A 15,000-nucleotide genomic window follows, 5' to 3' on the forward strand; every position below is an offset into this window, starting at 1 on the left:
CTGGACAGTACTTGGATGGGTGACCGCCTGGGAACACCAGATGCTGTTGGCATTTTCTTGTGTAAAATCACCTGCTCACTTCTTTACAATTCTTTACATTGTTACATTTGGTTCGGTAAATCAATTGTAAATATACTTTAAGTAATAAGAAACTTAAATTCACTAGTCACATAAGCTGACCACTGAGGGAATTAAATCTCATTTGTGGCTAACTGGTTACTAAAATCATTAACTACCGACGGTTTTCGTAGACTGATATCTAAATTATAATAAGATCATACTAATTTTGTAGGTAGTATAATTTGATTATTATTTCTAATACAAGTGTCATAATTATCAGTATTATCATTACATGTATAATGATTTTTCTAAAACAACGCCGTAAAATCTGTATTAGAATGAATTTAAATTAAAATGTTTGGGAAACAGAATTGCATTTACTTTAGTTACTCCTATGATTTATCCTATGCGTTTTCTGTGTATCCTCCCTCTTGCCGACACAGTTAAGTTTCAATCTACTTCTTATTACTTTAAGTATAATTACAATTGATTTACTTTTTTAAAAACATTTTTGTATTTGTTTAGGAAGTGCAAAGATTTTACATAAGAAAATGCCAACAGCATCTGGTGTTCCCAGGCGGTCACCCATCCAAGTACTGACCAGACCCAATGTTGCATAACTTCGCTGATCGGACGAGAAGCGGTGCTTTCAACGTGGTATGATCGTTGGCGTTAATGTTGGTACTTTGACCAGCTTTCTGTAACGGTACACTGGTGTTTCATACTTATTATAATTATGTATCTTTTATTTTGGCATCAAACTTAATTACCATGACATTCCAGTCATATCATTGGGATCTGTTTCACAATGTATGCATCAATCCCAATCGACCACTATCTGGAATAGGCAATTCTAACTCAGTTGTCACCACTTGGAAGTACTTGCCGTAAGCCTTTTTTCAATTTTTAAGTTGTGCAACTCTGTAGAACATGCAGGGTGTACAAGCAATGCATAAGAAATTGAGTAGAAAGATCTTGTATATGCTTATGAATCAGTACACATAAGTAAACATAATATAGATAGTTTTCAGTCTATTCATCACCTCTCACTACTGCATATCATATACTATGCAATAAAAACGGTATAAAACTGTAAATCAACTTGCAAAGCCAGTAACAAAAGGGCAACAGCATCTGGTGTTCTCAGACGGTCACAAATCTAAATACTCACCAGACTCAACATTGATTCCTTTTGTCTTTTACTTTGCTGCAAAGTCCTGTTGCCATCAAGGTGCACCTACATTCACAGAAGCCAACCACTGAAGGAAGTAAATTTAATTTGGGCAATGATTTTTCTAAAATACGCCGTAAAATTGGTATACCAGAAGGAATTTGATAAATAAAAAAGGTTGGGAAGCAGAATTCCATTTACTTTCGTTACTCCTATGATTTATCCTATCCATTTCTGTCTATTCCTCTCCCTCTAGCCGACGTCGTTACTTTTACTATATATTCTATTGTTTGAATTATAATTACAATTCATTTATTTATACAAGTATAAGATTATAAAGAATTGTAAAGAAAGGTATAACTTAATTGTAAAGAAATGTATAACTTATTTTGCATTCATAAGAAAATGCCATCAGCATCTGGTGTTCCCAGGCGGTCACCCATCCAAGTACTGACCAGACCCAATGTTGCTTAACTTCGCTGATCGGACGAGAAGCGGTGCTTTCAACGTGGTATGATCGTTGGCGTTAACCCTTTAACGGTCACTCATATAACCAGCATAGATATAAAAAAACCCTCTTAGTATGTTATAAACCAACCTTATATAAGACACTTTCATTCGTGAAAATATTTTGATTCAATCAATATTGCTCGCTCATTCAAGTGCTAAAAATGTAGCCCGACCGGGCCCCTCGGCCGAGATCCTCATAACCATACCTAGCCCTATCGGGCTACATTGCCAGGTTTCCTCATTACCATATGTATCCCTATTGGGCTACACTGACAGGCCTCCTCATGATTATATGTGGCCCTATAGGGCTACCTTGCCTACTTCTGGTAAATGAAATTGAAAATCTAATCACTTTCAAAAATTTTATTAAATAAGTTTTATACATAGAAATTAGAAGAAAAAAATATTACATATCATTATTATGCCTCCTGCAATAAAGTGTGAGTTATTCTGACCTAATTTCCTACCATTTACTTTACTTCATGACCGAGAAATGGTACGAATTAGTTTTATTAGACCAGTTTAGACATAGAAATTAGAATAGATAATTATTATATATCATTATTACATATCATTCATTATTAGATGAGGTGGATGTGGAGGGCGAGTTGGAAGCCGGGGGTATGTGGAACTCCTCGAAACAGTTCCGAGTTTCGCTATGGCAAAGGGCAACCTGACACACTTTGCACACCCACCTAGACCGGTGCATCTCCTTGTGAGTTGAGCAGTATTTGCAAGTCATCCGTTGCTTGACAAACACTGGGCAGTGGAATTTGGAGTAGTCATAGCGAAGGTTGTCTGCTGGGCGGTGGGATTTTTGTCCCTTCTTTGGCCGGACAAAACTCTCAGGGGTATCGCGGAGGCACCTGGCAGGTCTGGTTTTGTAGCCACGGGCAAAGACACTGATCTCCAGGCGGAAGTTTTTGAGGGGCATGGGCTTCTCTGACAGGGCTTTGGAATCCCTCTTGTACAGGATCCAGGCATTAGTGGTGCAGAGATCCAAGATGTACCCGAACAGCCTGAGATAATACGGCCTAGCCTTCATCGGAGATTTGTAGAGATGGGTGAGCATGTCGGACTTATCAATGCCCCCCATTTTACCATTATTCTCCTTGATGACCGCTGGGCATGGGATGTCGACCTTTTTCTTGGATTCCTTGTCCCACCTTTTGGCCTTGGAGAGTGGAAGAACCCCGGCGTCAAAAGAGAGGATAGTGACTGGTTTGTTGTCCTTCCAACACATAGCAAGGACCCCGTTGCAGGAGACGTAATCGTGCTTCCCCCTAGGAGTGGTGGTCTTCTCCATTTCCTTCCTAGACATCAGTGGTGGATTTCCAATGCGGTTGGGTCTGGCAGTCCCCACATAGCGGCATTGGAGCTTGTCTTTCAGGAACTCAACCAGTTGGATGCTCGTGAAGTAGTTGTCCGCATAGATGGCGGAGTTAGCGGGGTCTTTGATGGTCTTGGCAAGGACAATCACAATCCTGTTGCTCAGTAGCTGTTCTTCCTCCTCCTCATTCAGGTCTACAGGGTGGCTGCTGAAGGTCGTTTGTCCCTGATACATTTGGACATCGTGGATGAAACCATCGATACTCGCATGGCAGAATAACTTGTAGCCGAACTTGTCCGGTTTGTTTGCGATGTACTGGCGAAGATTCCCTGCCATTGTGCCCTTGTATGCCACCATCACTTCATCAACCGACTGATGGGGAGTTTCCTTGACCCGCAGAAATTGTTTTGTTATTCCTGTGAAGAGAGGCCGTATCTTGTAGAAGCGGTCTGTGGAAGCCTTGGCATAATCGTTGTTGTTGAAGTGAATGGTGGATCTGAGTTGTTTAAATCGCTTTGCGGACATGTAGTCGGTCACCTGTGGGATGCGGGTGTTGACTGCCCAATAGTCATCCAGGGAAGGAATGTGGACTACCCCCATGTAGAGGATAATGCCCAAAAACACCATCAGGTCCTGGATATCAAGGGAGAAAGCGGTACTGACATCCTTCTGCCGTGCATACAGGTTCGTCTGGTACACAATGTCTTCAAGTATCTCCATGGTCAGCATCTGGAGGAAAAACTCATAGGGCTTCAGGAGGAAATCAGGCACCGGATGGTTATACTCGGGTAAAGGAGTGTGTCCAATGTCTTCTTTCTTCCATACCCTTGATGGCTGGTCCTTGGCCTTCTTCACCTTCTTGGTGGGTGGTGGAGTGTCCCCCGAGACCGTCTCATCCTCATCATCCTCACCTGCATCATCATCAAGAGGCATTTCTTCAGGCCTGATCCTAGTCACATGTCCTGCGGAATGTGTATAATTTAGTAACATGAACAGAGATAAAATAAAGCTGGCTTAATTAAATAAAGCTAATTTCTTTATATATATATATGTATATATAGGGTTGGAAATATATTATGGTCACTTTGGACATCATATTAGGTATAAAAAAGTAAAATTACAGGTTTTTCTTATATTTTGTATATACGAAAAATTATGTCCAGAAGCGGCCAGTGTGGCCCTATCGGGCCACATATGGTTATGAGGAACTCGATCAGTGTGGACCGATAGGGCCACACATGGTTGTCGGCGACTCGGTTTTGTGGACCGATCGGGATACAGACTTTTTCACGTAAGTTTTACACTAACTTTCCATATTGTCAATAACTTGAAACCATATTCTTTCAAGAGATAATTTATTCAAATGTACTATATGTGAATGGTATTTACTTACGTTCATTATTTTGGGCGTGAGGGCGGCGAGAGTAGGAGCAACTGGGTCCACTTGTGAAGACCAGGGAGGTCTGCAGAACATTGCCGGCTTTGTGGAAGCGTCGCTTGTAGCCCGGCCAGGCTGGTGGTCTGTGATTGGTCGAATTATGATGACGAGATTCTCCTCTATTGGCTGAGACAAAGAAACGCGTGTTTCGTCATCATGACGTCATTATATAGGCTCGAAAACACACGTGACTTATGTGGGCCGATAGGGCCACAATAACGACAAAGGGTTAAAATTGGTACTTTGATCAGCTTTCTGTAACTGTACACTGATTTTTCATACTTATTATAATTATGTATCTTTTATTTTTGCATCAAACCTAATTACCATGACATTCCAGTCATATCATTGGGATCTGTTTCACAATGTATGCATCAATCCCAATCGACCACTATCTGGAGTATAGGCAATTCTAACTCAGTTGTCACCACTTGGAAGTACTTGCCGTAAGCCTTTTTCAATTTTTAAGTTGTGCAACTATGTAGAGCATGCAGGGTGTACAAGTAATGCATAAGAAATTGAGTAGAAAGATCTTGTATATGCTTATGAATCAGTACACATAAGTAAACATAATATAGATAGTTTTCAGTCTATTCATCACCTCTCACTACTGCATCTTATATACTATGCAATAAAAACGTTATAAAACTGTAAATCAACTTGCAAAGCCAGTAACAAAAGGGCAACAGCATCTGGTGTTCTCAGACGGTCACAAATCTAAATACTCACCAGACTCAACATTGATTCCTTTTGTCTTTTACTTTGCTGCAAAGTCCTGTTGCCATCAAGGTGCACCTACATTCATAGAAGCCAACCACTGAAGGAAGTAAATTTAATTTGGGCAATGATTTTTCTAAAATACGCCGTAAAATTGGTATACCAGAAGGAATTTGATAAATAAAAAAGGTTGGGAAGCAGAATTCCATTTACTTTCGTTACTCCTATGATTTATCCTATCCATTTCTGTCTATTCCTCTCCCTCTAGCCGACGTCGTTACTTTTACTATATATTCTATTGTTTGAATTATAATTACAATTCATTTATTTATACAAGTATAAGATTATAAAGAATTGTAAAGAAAGGTATAACTTAATTGTAAAGAAATGTATAACTTATTTTGCATTCATAAGAAAATGCCAACAGCATCTGGTGTTCCCAGGCGGTCACCCATCCAAGTACTGACCAGACCCAATGTTGCTTAACTTCGCTGATCGGACGAGAAGCGGTGCTTTCAACGTGGTATGATCGTTGGCAAATTTAGTTAGAACATTAACGACTTTTCTCTCATAGCTCACCGATTTTTCATACATATTATAATGTATCTTTTGTTTTTTCATCAAACTTAATTACCATAACATTCCAGTCATATCACAGAGATCAGCTTCGCAATGTTTTCATCAATCACAATCGCCCACTATCTGGAGTACAGGCAATTCTAACTCAGTTGTCAACACTTAGAAGTACTTGCTGTAAGCATTTTACAATTTTTTGAGCTGTGCAACTCTGCAGGGTGTAAAAGTAATGCATAAGAAATTGAGTAGAAAGATATTCTATATGCTTATGAATCTGTAAACATGTAACTATATGTTGGTAATATCAGTATTATTAGTTGTTTTATGTGTTATGATTAGTACTAGCATATTCATTATTATTATCACCATTTCTCTTATTATTACTTTTATCATCATTATTATAATTGGGATAACTGTGATCATAAAGATAGTTAAAACAAAACCCATCAGAAATAGTGAAAACTTTTAGATTATTGCGTTTCATGCTCGTGGAAATGTTTTCGAGTTTTCTGTCAGTTATTTTAAAATTGTGTAAGTTTTTGTTAGGAATATTTTCATATACAATTTTCTATATTTAGTGATCAGCTGTTACTGCACGTGAAATAAAGGAATTTTCAGCAAAAGCAAGAGACAGAAAATGAAATTGTAGATAATCAGTGGCATAAAGTTATTTAATACCACAGCTCAAAATTTGGTAAAATGCTTACGGCAGGTATATATAAGTGGTGACAACTGAATTAGCAGTGTCTATACTCCCGATAGTGGTCGATTGTGATTGAGTTCAAAAGTGGAATGTGATGGTAATGAAGTTTGATGCAAAAACAAAAGATACATCATATGTCTAAAAAGTTAGCAGTGGCACAAAGGTGGATATAGTTAGTGAAGCATATGCCAACGATCATACCACGTTGAAAACACCGCTTCTCGTCCGATCAGCGAAGTTAAGCAACATTGGGTCTGGTCAGTACTTGGATGGGTGACCGCCTGGGAACACCAGATGCTGTTGGCATTTTCTTATGCATAATAAGGTTTGCACTTCTTCACAATTCTTTATAATCTTTTATTTAAGTAAATCACTTGTAATTATACGTCAAACAATGGGAAGTAAAGTCAAACTGTTTCGGAAAGAGGGAGAAGGATACAGAGAAAAGGAATGTGATAAATCATAAGAGCAACTAAAGTAAATGTAAATCTATTCCCTAAGCAGTTTTATTGATTAAATTCCTTCTGATATACAAATTTTATGACAGTGTTTTCGAAACATCATTGTCCCTGTAATGATAATACTGACAATAGTAAACATAACTGTATGAGTAATGATGAAATAAATGTAAAATTCTGATACAGATAATCTAAGAAAACAATATTACGTTTAAACAATATATTTGAATTATCTGAATCTATGCCAACGATCATACCACGTTGAAAGCACCGCTTCTCGTCAGATCAGCGAAATTAAGCAACATTGGGTCTGGGCAGTACTTGGATGGGTGACCGCCTGCTGTTGGCATTTTCTTATTATCATTACTATCATTATTATTATTCGCATATGTTCATTACCATCATTATCATTATTTTCATGGAAATGGTAATAATGATGCTACTATAATGATTAATCTAAATCATAACGATGATCATATCAGTGATACAGGTGATGATATTGTTGAAGATAATTTGAATAAAGATGAGAAAGTAGAAATACTAAAAAGAATAACCATGTATGTAATTCTACCACAAACGATAGAGTTCATGGTAAGTAAAAATAATCACCACTGCTGAGATAGTTAAAACTTTCTTAAAGATTGCTTTTATCATTAATATAATTACATTCTCGTTTTCTTTTCATATCATATATTACAATACCCCTAAATTGATTCTGTTTTCTGTCTATCCTTCTCCCTCTTTGCGAGGGGAAATCTACTTTTCCTGATTTGCTATTTATTAAAGCATAAGTTCCATAAAGATGACATCAAGTAACTTTCTGGCAAAGTTTATCTGCACATTTTTATTTTCTGTCTCTTGCTCTTGCTATAATTATCTTTATTTCCCGTGCAATTACAGCTGATCACTTAATGTAGAAATTTGTACATGAAACTATTTCACACAAAACTTATACAATAAGAAACTACATTTTAAAATAACTGACAGAAAACATGAAAACGTCCACGAACTTGAAACGCAATAATCCACCATTTTTTTCCCTATTTGTGATTTGTTTTATTTTATATATATATATAATTATCACATCGTAATTATTGATCTCAAGAATAAGACATAATCACGGCGATTATTATGTGTTTTCGTTTTTTTTTACCATGAACACTAACATTAATTTCAACTAATTATTAGTTTATTAATTGTCATCATTTGTGGTAGAATTAGTCATGATTATTCCTATTCTTATTCTTATTCTTATTCAAGTTACCTTCAATAACATTACCAGAATCATAAATATGATCATTATGATTTACATTAACTATTATAGTAGCACCATTATCACCATTATCAGGATGATACTGATAATAACAACAAACATAATAGGAAAGTTATATGATATATACAGTACTGATCAGCATTTCTGATTATGATTAGCTATATCATTCAGCACTTCCTACTTACAGTGACGGTAATATGCAAGAGATAGAGTTGCACAGATTCACAAGCATATACATTTTATTTTTTTTTTTTTTTTTTTTAATTCAACTTCCTATGCGTTACTTGTACACCATGCACGCTCTACAAAACTGCACAGCTCAAAATTTGGTAAAATGCTTACGGCAGGTACATACAGGTACACTGTGATGCAGATCTAAGCAACTTGATGCAAAACCAAAATATACATTATAATAATATGTATAAAAATAGTTAGTACTGATAGTACTGATAGAAAGCTGATTATAGTTATGTAATACAATGTCAATGGTCATACCACGTTGAAAGCACCGCTTCTCGTCCGATCAGCGAATTTAAGCAATATTAGGTCTGGTCAGTACTTGCATGGGTGACCGCCTGGGAACACCAGATGCCGTTGGCATTGTCTTGTGTAAAATAAGCTTTGTACCTCTGTACACTTCTTTATAATTTGTTATTTGTTTAAATACGTCACTTGTAATTATACTTCAAACAATTAAAAATAATATAAAAGGGATGGGATAAATTATAGGAGTAACTAAACTAAATGCAATTCTGCTTCCTAAACATTTTTATTTATTAGTTCCCTTCTGATATGCAGATATTATGGCGGTGTTTTAGAAAAAATCATTGTACCTGTAATGATTATACTGATAATAGTGATGATAACTGTATTAGTAATAACGAATAATATCTAAAAAATAACGAGTATAAATAATTATATATTTATAAATGTCTATATATATATACTGCACTTATTAAAACCACTGCTCATATTATTGGTGTGTATATATATTTATTACACGAAAGTTCATAGAACTCTAGCAGACACAAGAATTTGGTAAATCATGAACCAACACTGGATTTAATTCCCTAAGTTTTGACTGATGTATATATCGAAGAACACATCTCACTGGTGTGACTGGATGTCACTGCAATGATACTAATAGAAGAAAGCAAAGTTGTATCAGATGCTATTAGCATTTTGTTTTTCTTCCTGCATATTTTTCCCTTCCGTGCACTAGTATAACGTACCACTCTAAGCGGCGCTTCACTGAGCTCATCTCGGTTCTGGTTAATCAATCAAGGTGCAATAGGTGATTATTATAAAACTTTTTTTTTTTTTGTGTGGAAAAAACAATAAACTGTATTTACAAGTAAACAAGCACAAACACAAGCACACAACACAATAGGGCCAGTAGATAAAGTAGATGTAGAAATTTGTACATATCCACAAGCTTGAAGCACAATAATCCCCCATTTTCCTGATTAATAATTGGTCTGGTTTTAATTATCATCATGATCATAGTATAACAATTATTGATAGCATGATCATGATGAACATAATCACGGTGACTATTTCATATATATATTTTTTTTTTTTTTTTTTTACCATAAAACCTATTATTAATCTTAAGTAATTTATAATTTACTGTCATCATTTGTGATATAATTATAATTATTTCTACCTCATCTTTAAGTTATCTTCAATAATATTACCACCTGTATCACTGATATAATCATCGTTATGATAACATTAATCATTATAGTAACATCATTATTACCATTTTCATCACAATAATGATAATGTTGATAACATCAATAAACATATGCTAAAAACAACAATAATAGTAATAAGATGATGCTAGTAATAATCATAACAAAAAACATAACAACTAATAATACTGATATTATCAACATATAGTTACATGTGTACATAACAATTATTAATACTGATATTATCAACATATAGTTACAAGTGTACAGATTCATAAGTATAAACAATATCCTTTTACTCAATTTCTTACGCATTATTTGCACAAAATGCATACTTTTCAGAGTTGCACAGCTAAAAAGAATTGTAAAAGGCCTACGGCAGATACATGTAAGTGGTGATAACTGATTTAGAATTGCTCATACTCCAGATAGTGTTCGATTGTGATTGATGCATACATTGTGAAGAAGATCTCAGTGATGTGATTGGAATGTCATGGTAATATGGCCTGATGCAAAATCAAATACATTATGTTATGTACAAAACAAATCTGTGAGCACTGATAGAAATCTGCTTTAGGTTCCCAATTTCTTCGCAACGTTCATACCATGTTGAAAGCACCGTTTCTCGTCAGATCAGTGAAGTAAGCAACGTTGGGTCTGGTCAGTACATTGATGGGTGACCGCCTGGGAACACCAGATGCTGTTGGTATTTTATAATATATGGTATGTTATGTATTTGTCGAGAGCATTTACCGCAGCTCTTTTTACTTGCTAAAAGAAATCAATGAGAATTATTCTCTGAAAAATACCAAATTAGTAAAAGTAAATTTCCCGTCAGAAAGAGGGAGAAGAATAGGGAGAAAGCTGATAAAATCAGTTCAGGGATATTGCATTGGTAATAATAGCAATGATATCTACAAATTAAAATGACATTAATGGTAACATAATATATATATATATATATATATATATATATATATATATTAATATACATAAATGTATATGATATATATGTAAATATACGCCAAGATATATAAGTATATATACATTTATATATGTAAACATATACATATATAGAAATAAAATATAAATGTATATATAATATATTCATATATATAATAAATATATATATAATAAATACATATATATATGATATATAAATATATATGTAAATGTATATAAATTAATAACATTATATCATATATATTATATATATCTATATATAATATATCTATATAAATATATAAGTACATGTATAAACATATAATGGTAATAATTATGATAATATGATTAACCTAAATCATAATGATGATCATATCAATGATACCGGAGGTAATGCTATTGAAGATAATATTTAAATGAAAATGAAATGGTAGAAATGCTGATAATAATAACCATGACCATATTTCTACCACAAACGATGCCAATTGGTAAATTAATATAATTAATAAAAGTGTTTATGGTAAGAAAAAAACAACAATGATCATTGTGACTATGGCTATCAAGGATTATGATAACTATGATGATGATAATAATTATAACAAAACAAATTACAAATAAGGAAAAGTTGTGGATAATTGTGATTGAAACTCGTGGACATGTTTTCGAGTTCTCTGTCAGTTATTTTGAAATGTTTCCTATTGTGTAAGTTTTTGTTTGGAATATTTTCATATACAATTTTCTACATCTAAGTGAAATAGCGCGGAGACTGGACCTATTGCGCAGTATGCTTGTGTTTAAGCTTGTTAGCCTACAAATACAGTTTATTAATTTTCTACCGTAAATAATATAGATTTGCTTTTTAGTAATAACAGGTCCCACCAGAACTGATTAATCAGAACTGAGATGAGCTTAGAGTGGTAGATTATATTGGTGCACGGAAGGGAAGAACATGCACGAAGAAAAACAAAATGCCAATAGCATCTGTTGTTCCAATGCTTTCCCCCGTTCGATTATTTGCCAAAATCAACGTTGCTACCCTCGCTTTCAGCGTGATATGATAGTGTTAAAAAAAAAAAAAAACTCTTTGATACAGTTTGCTTTACCTGTTGATATTGCAATGACATCAGTGAGATTTGTTCTTCGACACATGCACTAATCACAACCGATAACTTAGGGAATTAAATCCAGTATTGGTTCATGATTTACTAAATTCTTGTGTCTGCTAGAGTTCTTTAACTTCTGTGCCATAAATATGCAAAAATAATCTCATCCGCGTTTCATTAAATATAGTAGTTATACGCGTACTTTATATATATATATATATATATATATATATATATATATATATGTCTAAATCTATGTATAGATATTTATAGATTTTTATATTTATTTATATATATATATATGCAAATATAATATATATCATATATATATTTTATATATATGTATTATATATATGATATACATTATATATATATATCATATATATATTATATATGTGTTATATATCGTATATAATACTGTATTATATATGAACCGCGTTCATGTTGACAAATGTATAAAAGGTATGAATGAAAATGAATCTCTTGTATTGTGAAGATATTCATTCTCATTCATACCGTTTATACATGTATTATATATATATATAAATGTATATCTAAATACACATATATATTATATATATTTATATATACTTATATATATCATTATATATTGTAGATTTATATATATACTTATATATTTATATATATTTATATATATATACATATTAATATGTATTATATGTATAATATATATAAGGTACATGTATAACTACTGCACTTAATGAAATCACTCAAGGTTGTTTTCTTAAAGATTAATGTTATCATTAATGCCATGCCATTCTAGTTTTCATTTTTAGATATCATTGCTGCCATTACCAATGCAATACCCATAAATTGATTATATCCGTTTTCCATGTATTCTCCCTCTTTCCGACGGAAAAGTTACTATTACTGATTTGTTATTTATTAAAGCATAAGTTCCATTGATTTCTTTGCGAAAATAAATGGAGCTGTTGTAAACTCTTGACAAATGCATAACATGTTATAAGATACCAACAGCATCTGGTGTTCCCAGGCGGTCACCCATCCAAGTACTGACCAGACCCAACGTTGCTTAACTTCGGTGATCGGACGAGTAGCGGGGCTTTCAACGTGGTATGATTGTTGGCGTAAATTTGTGAGACTTTTGCTAACTTTCTTTTACTGCTCACATTTTTTTTCATATAATATAATGTATGTTTAGTTTTTTGCATCAAACTTAATTACCATGACATTCCAGTCATATCACTGAGATCTGCTTCACAATGTATGCATAAGTCACAATTGACCTCTATCAAGAGTATAGGCAATTATAATTCAATTGGCACCACTTTTATGTACCTGTCTTTTACAATCTTTTGAGCTATGCAACACTGTAGAGCATGCAAGGTGTATAAGTAATTCATTAGAAATTGAGTAAATATATACTGCACATGCTTTTGAATCTGTATACATGCAGTTCTATCTCTTTTATGTATGTCACTGTCAGTAAGAAGAGCTGAATGATATAGCTAATTTTAAGCAGACATGTTGATTATTACTGAATGTTGAGGAGAGTGCTTTCATCTAATTTTTTGCTATTATTGTATTGCTATTTGTTACGTCAATAACTTTAACTCATTTTCTCTCAGTGCTCACTGATCTGCTTCACAGTCTTCTTCTTTCTTCTTCTTTTCATTTACGGCTGTTGGTCCCTCCGTGCAGGGTCAGCCGCCCGGGTCTTCCTTCTCCAAGTCTCTCTTTTCAGGGCCTTTTCCGGACGCATGCCGAAGTGGCCCATATCCTCCTCCACCTTATCTCTGCACCTCTTCTTTGCTCTTCCTCTCGGCCTTCTTCCTGGTACTATACTTTCCATAGCCACATTTGCTGGATGTCCTTCTTCTCTCATTCTTATCTCCTTGACCTTCTCGTTAATGTCACTCACTTCCAATTCTCTCCTGATGTCAGTACTTCTTTCCCTTTCTCTCAACGTCACGCCTTTGATTCTTCTCAACATCCTCATTTCTGTCGCTTACAGTATCCTCTCCTCCTTCTTTCCCATTGTCCATACTTCTGCCCCATATAGGAGCACATGTCGTATTATTGTGCTGTATAGCTTCACCTTGAGTTTCCTACTCATCTTCCTGTCACTGATAACACCTGACAGCTATCTCCTCTTGTTCCATGCTGCTACCACTCTAGCACTTATAGCCACTTGCGACCCTCCCTTGGCTTCTACGGTCACTCCAAGATATTTGAACTCCTGGACCTGCTTGAGCCTAGCATTGTCCTTGTCTTTGATGTTCATTTCCACATCCCTCCTGTTACTTACCAAAACTTCAGTCTTCTTGGTGTTTACCTTCAAAAGATCTGCTTCACAGTGTATGCATAAATCACAATCGACCAATATCGAGAGTTATAACTCAATTGTCACCACTTTTATGTACCTACCGTAAGCCTTTTACATATGTCATCTGTCCACTTTCATTGGTACTAAGGTCACAATTTGCTCTTAGCTCTGGTTTCCCTTTTACTAAATATTTCCGTGGAGGGAACAGTTCAATAAGTCTTAGTAAATCTTACTATAGCCCACTATAGTTATAAATAACACACACACACACACACACACACACTCACACACACACACACACACACACACACACACACACACACACACACACACACACACACACACACATGTAATGTACATATTGTAAAATGTATAGAAGTTATAATCTTATAATTTAAATACATGCTTTTTTAAGAGTATGAGGAATCTAGATTTTCATTCCCACAGTTTCTTTCTTGAAATAAGCTTAGAAAACATAATAATAAAGATGTTAAAGCAAAATGATGAGCTTCAGCACAGAAAAAAATCGTATATATTTATAAATATTCGCGCATACACATATCTCATTTGCATTTACATCAACTGTTCATTATTTTTCATTATCAACAGATTCACAGCTATACAATATATATATATATATATATATTTATATATTACAATATATGTATTATGTGATATATATATTACAATATATATAATGCAATACATCTATAATAC

The 15,000-nt window shown here is 34.3% G+C and overlaps 1 protein-coding gene, 4 non-coding genes and 4 pseudogenes across 5 annotated transcripts; 4 read left to right on the top strand and 5 right to left on the bottom strand.

Moving 5' to 3' along the window:
• LOC125030201 overlaps positions 1 to 52 on the top strand; it is a 119-nt pseudogene extending 67 nt beyond the window's left edge.
• A 560-nt stretch (positions 53 to 612) lies between these two features.
• LOC125030198 lies at positions 613 to 731 on the bottom strand. Its single transcript, XR_007115385.1, has one exon. It is a non-coding gene; the product is annotated as a 5S ribosomal RNA (ribosomal RNA).
• Positions 732 to 1,637: 906 nt separating this feature from the next.
• LOC125030197 lies at positions 1,638 to 1,756 on the bottom strand. The gene has a single exon (XR_007115384.1). It is a non-coding gene; the product is annotated as a 5S ribosomal RNA (ribosomal RNA).
• Positions 1,757 to 2,312: 556 nt separating this feature from the next.
• LOC125029541 (piggyBac transposable element-derived protein 3-like) lies at positions 2,313 to 13,950 on the bottom strand. The gene is made up of 3 exons (XM_047619494.1): positions 13,637 to 13,950; positions 4,465 to 4,592; positions 2,313 to 4,033 (listed from the first exon to the last, which is right to left on the bottom strand). The coding sequence occupies exons 1-3, from the start codon at positions 13,948 to 13,950 to the stop codon at positions 2,313 to 2,315; spliced, it is 2,163 nt and encodes a 720-aa protein (XP_047475450.1).
• LOC125030110 lies at positions 5,645 to 5,763 on the bottom strand. The gene has a single exon (XR_007115306.1). It is a non-coding gene; the product is annotated as a 5S ribosomal RNA (ribosomal RNA).
• On the top strand, positions 6,693 to 6,811 carry LOC125030180. The gene has a single exon (XR_007115368.1). It is a non-coding gene; the product is annotated as a 5S ribosomal RNA (ribosomal RNA).
• Positions 8,718 to 8,836, top strand: LOC125030203 (annotated as a pseudogene).
• On the top strand, positions 10,522 to 10,639 carry LOC125030208 (annotated as a pseudogene).
• On the bottom strand, positions 12,966 to 13,084 carry LOC125030200 (annotated as a pseudogene).
• Positions 13,951 to 15,000: the final 1,050 nt, after the last annotated feature.

Source organism: Penaeus chinensis, chromosome 10 (assembly GCF_019202785.1).
Source record: "Penaeus chinensis breed Huanghai No. 1 chromosome 10, ASM1920278v2, whole genome shotgun sequence".
NCBI lineage: Eukaryota > Metazoa > Arthropoda > Malacostraca > Decapoda > Penaeidae > Penaeus > Penaeus chinensis.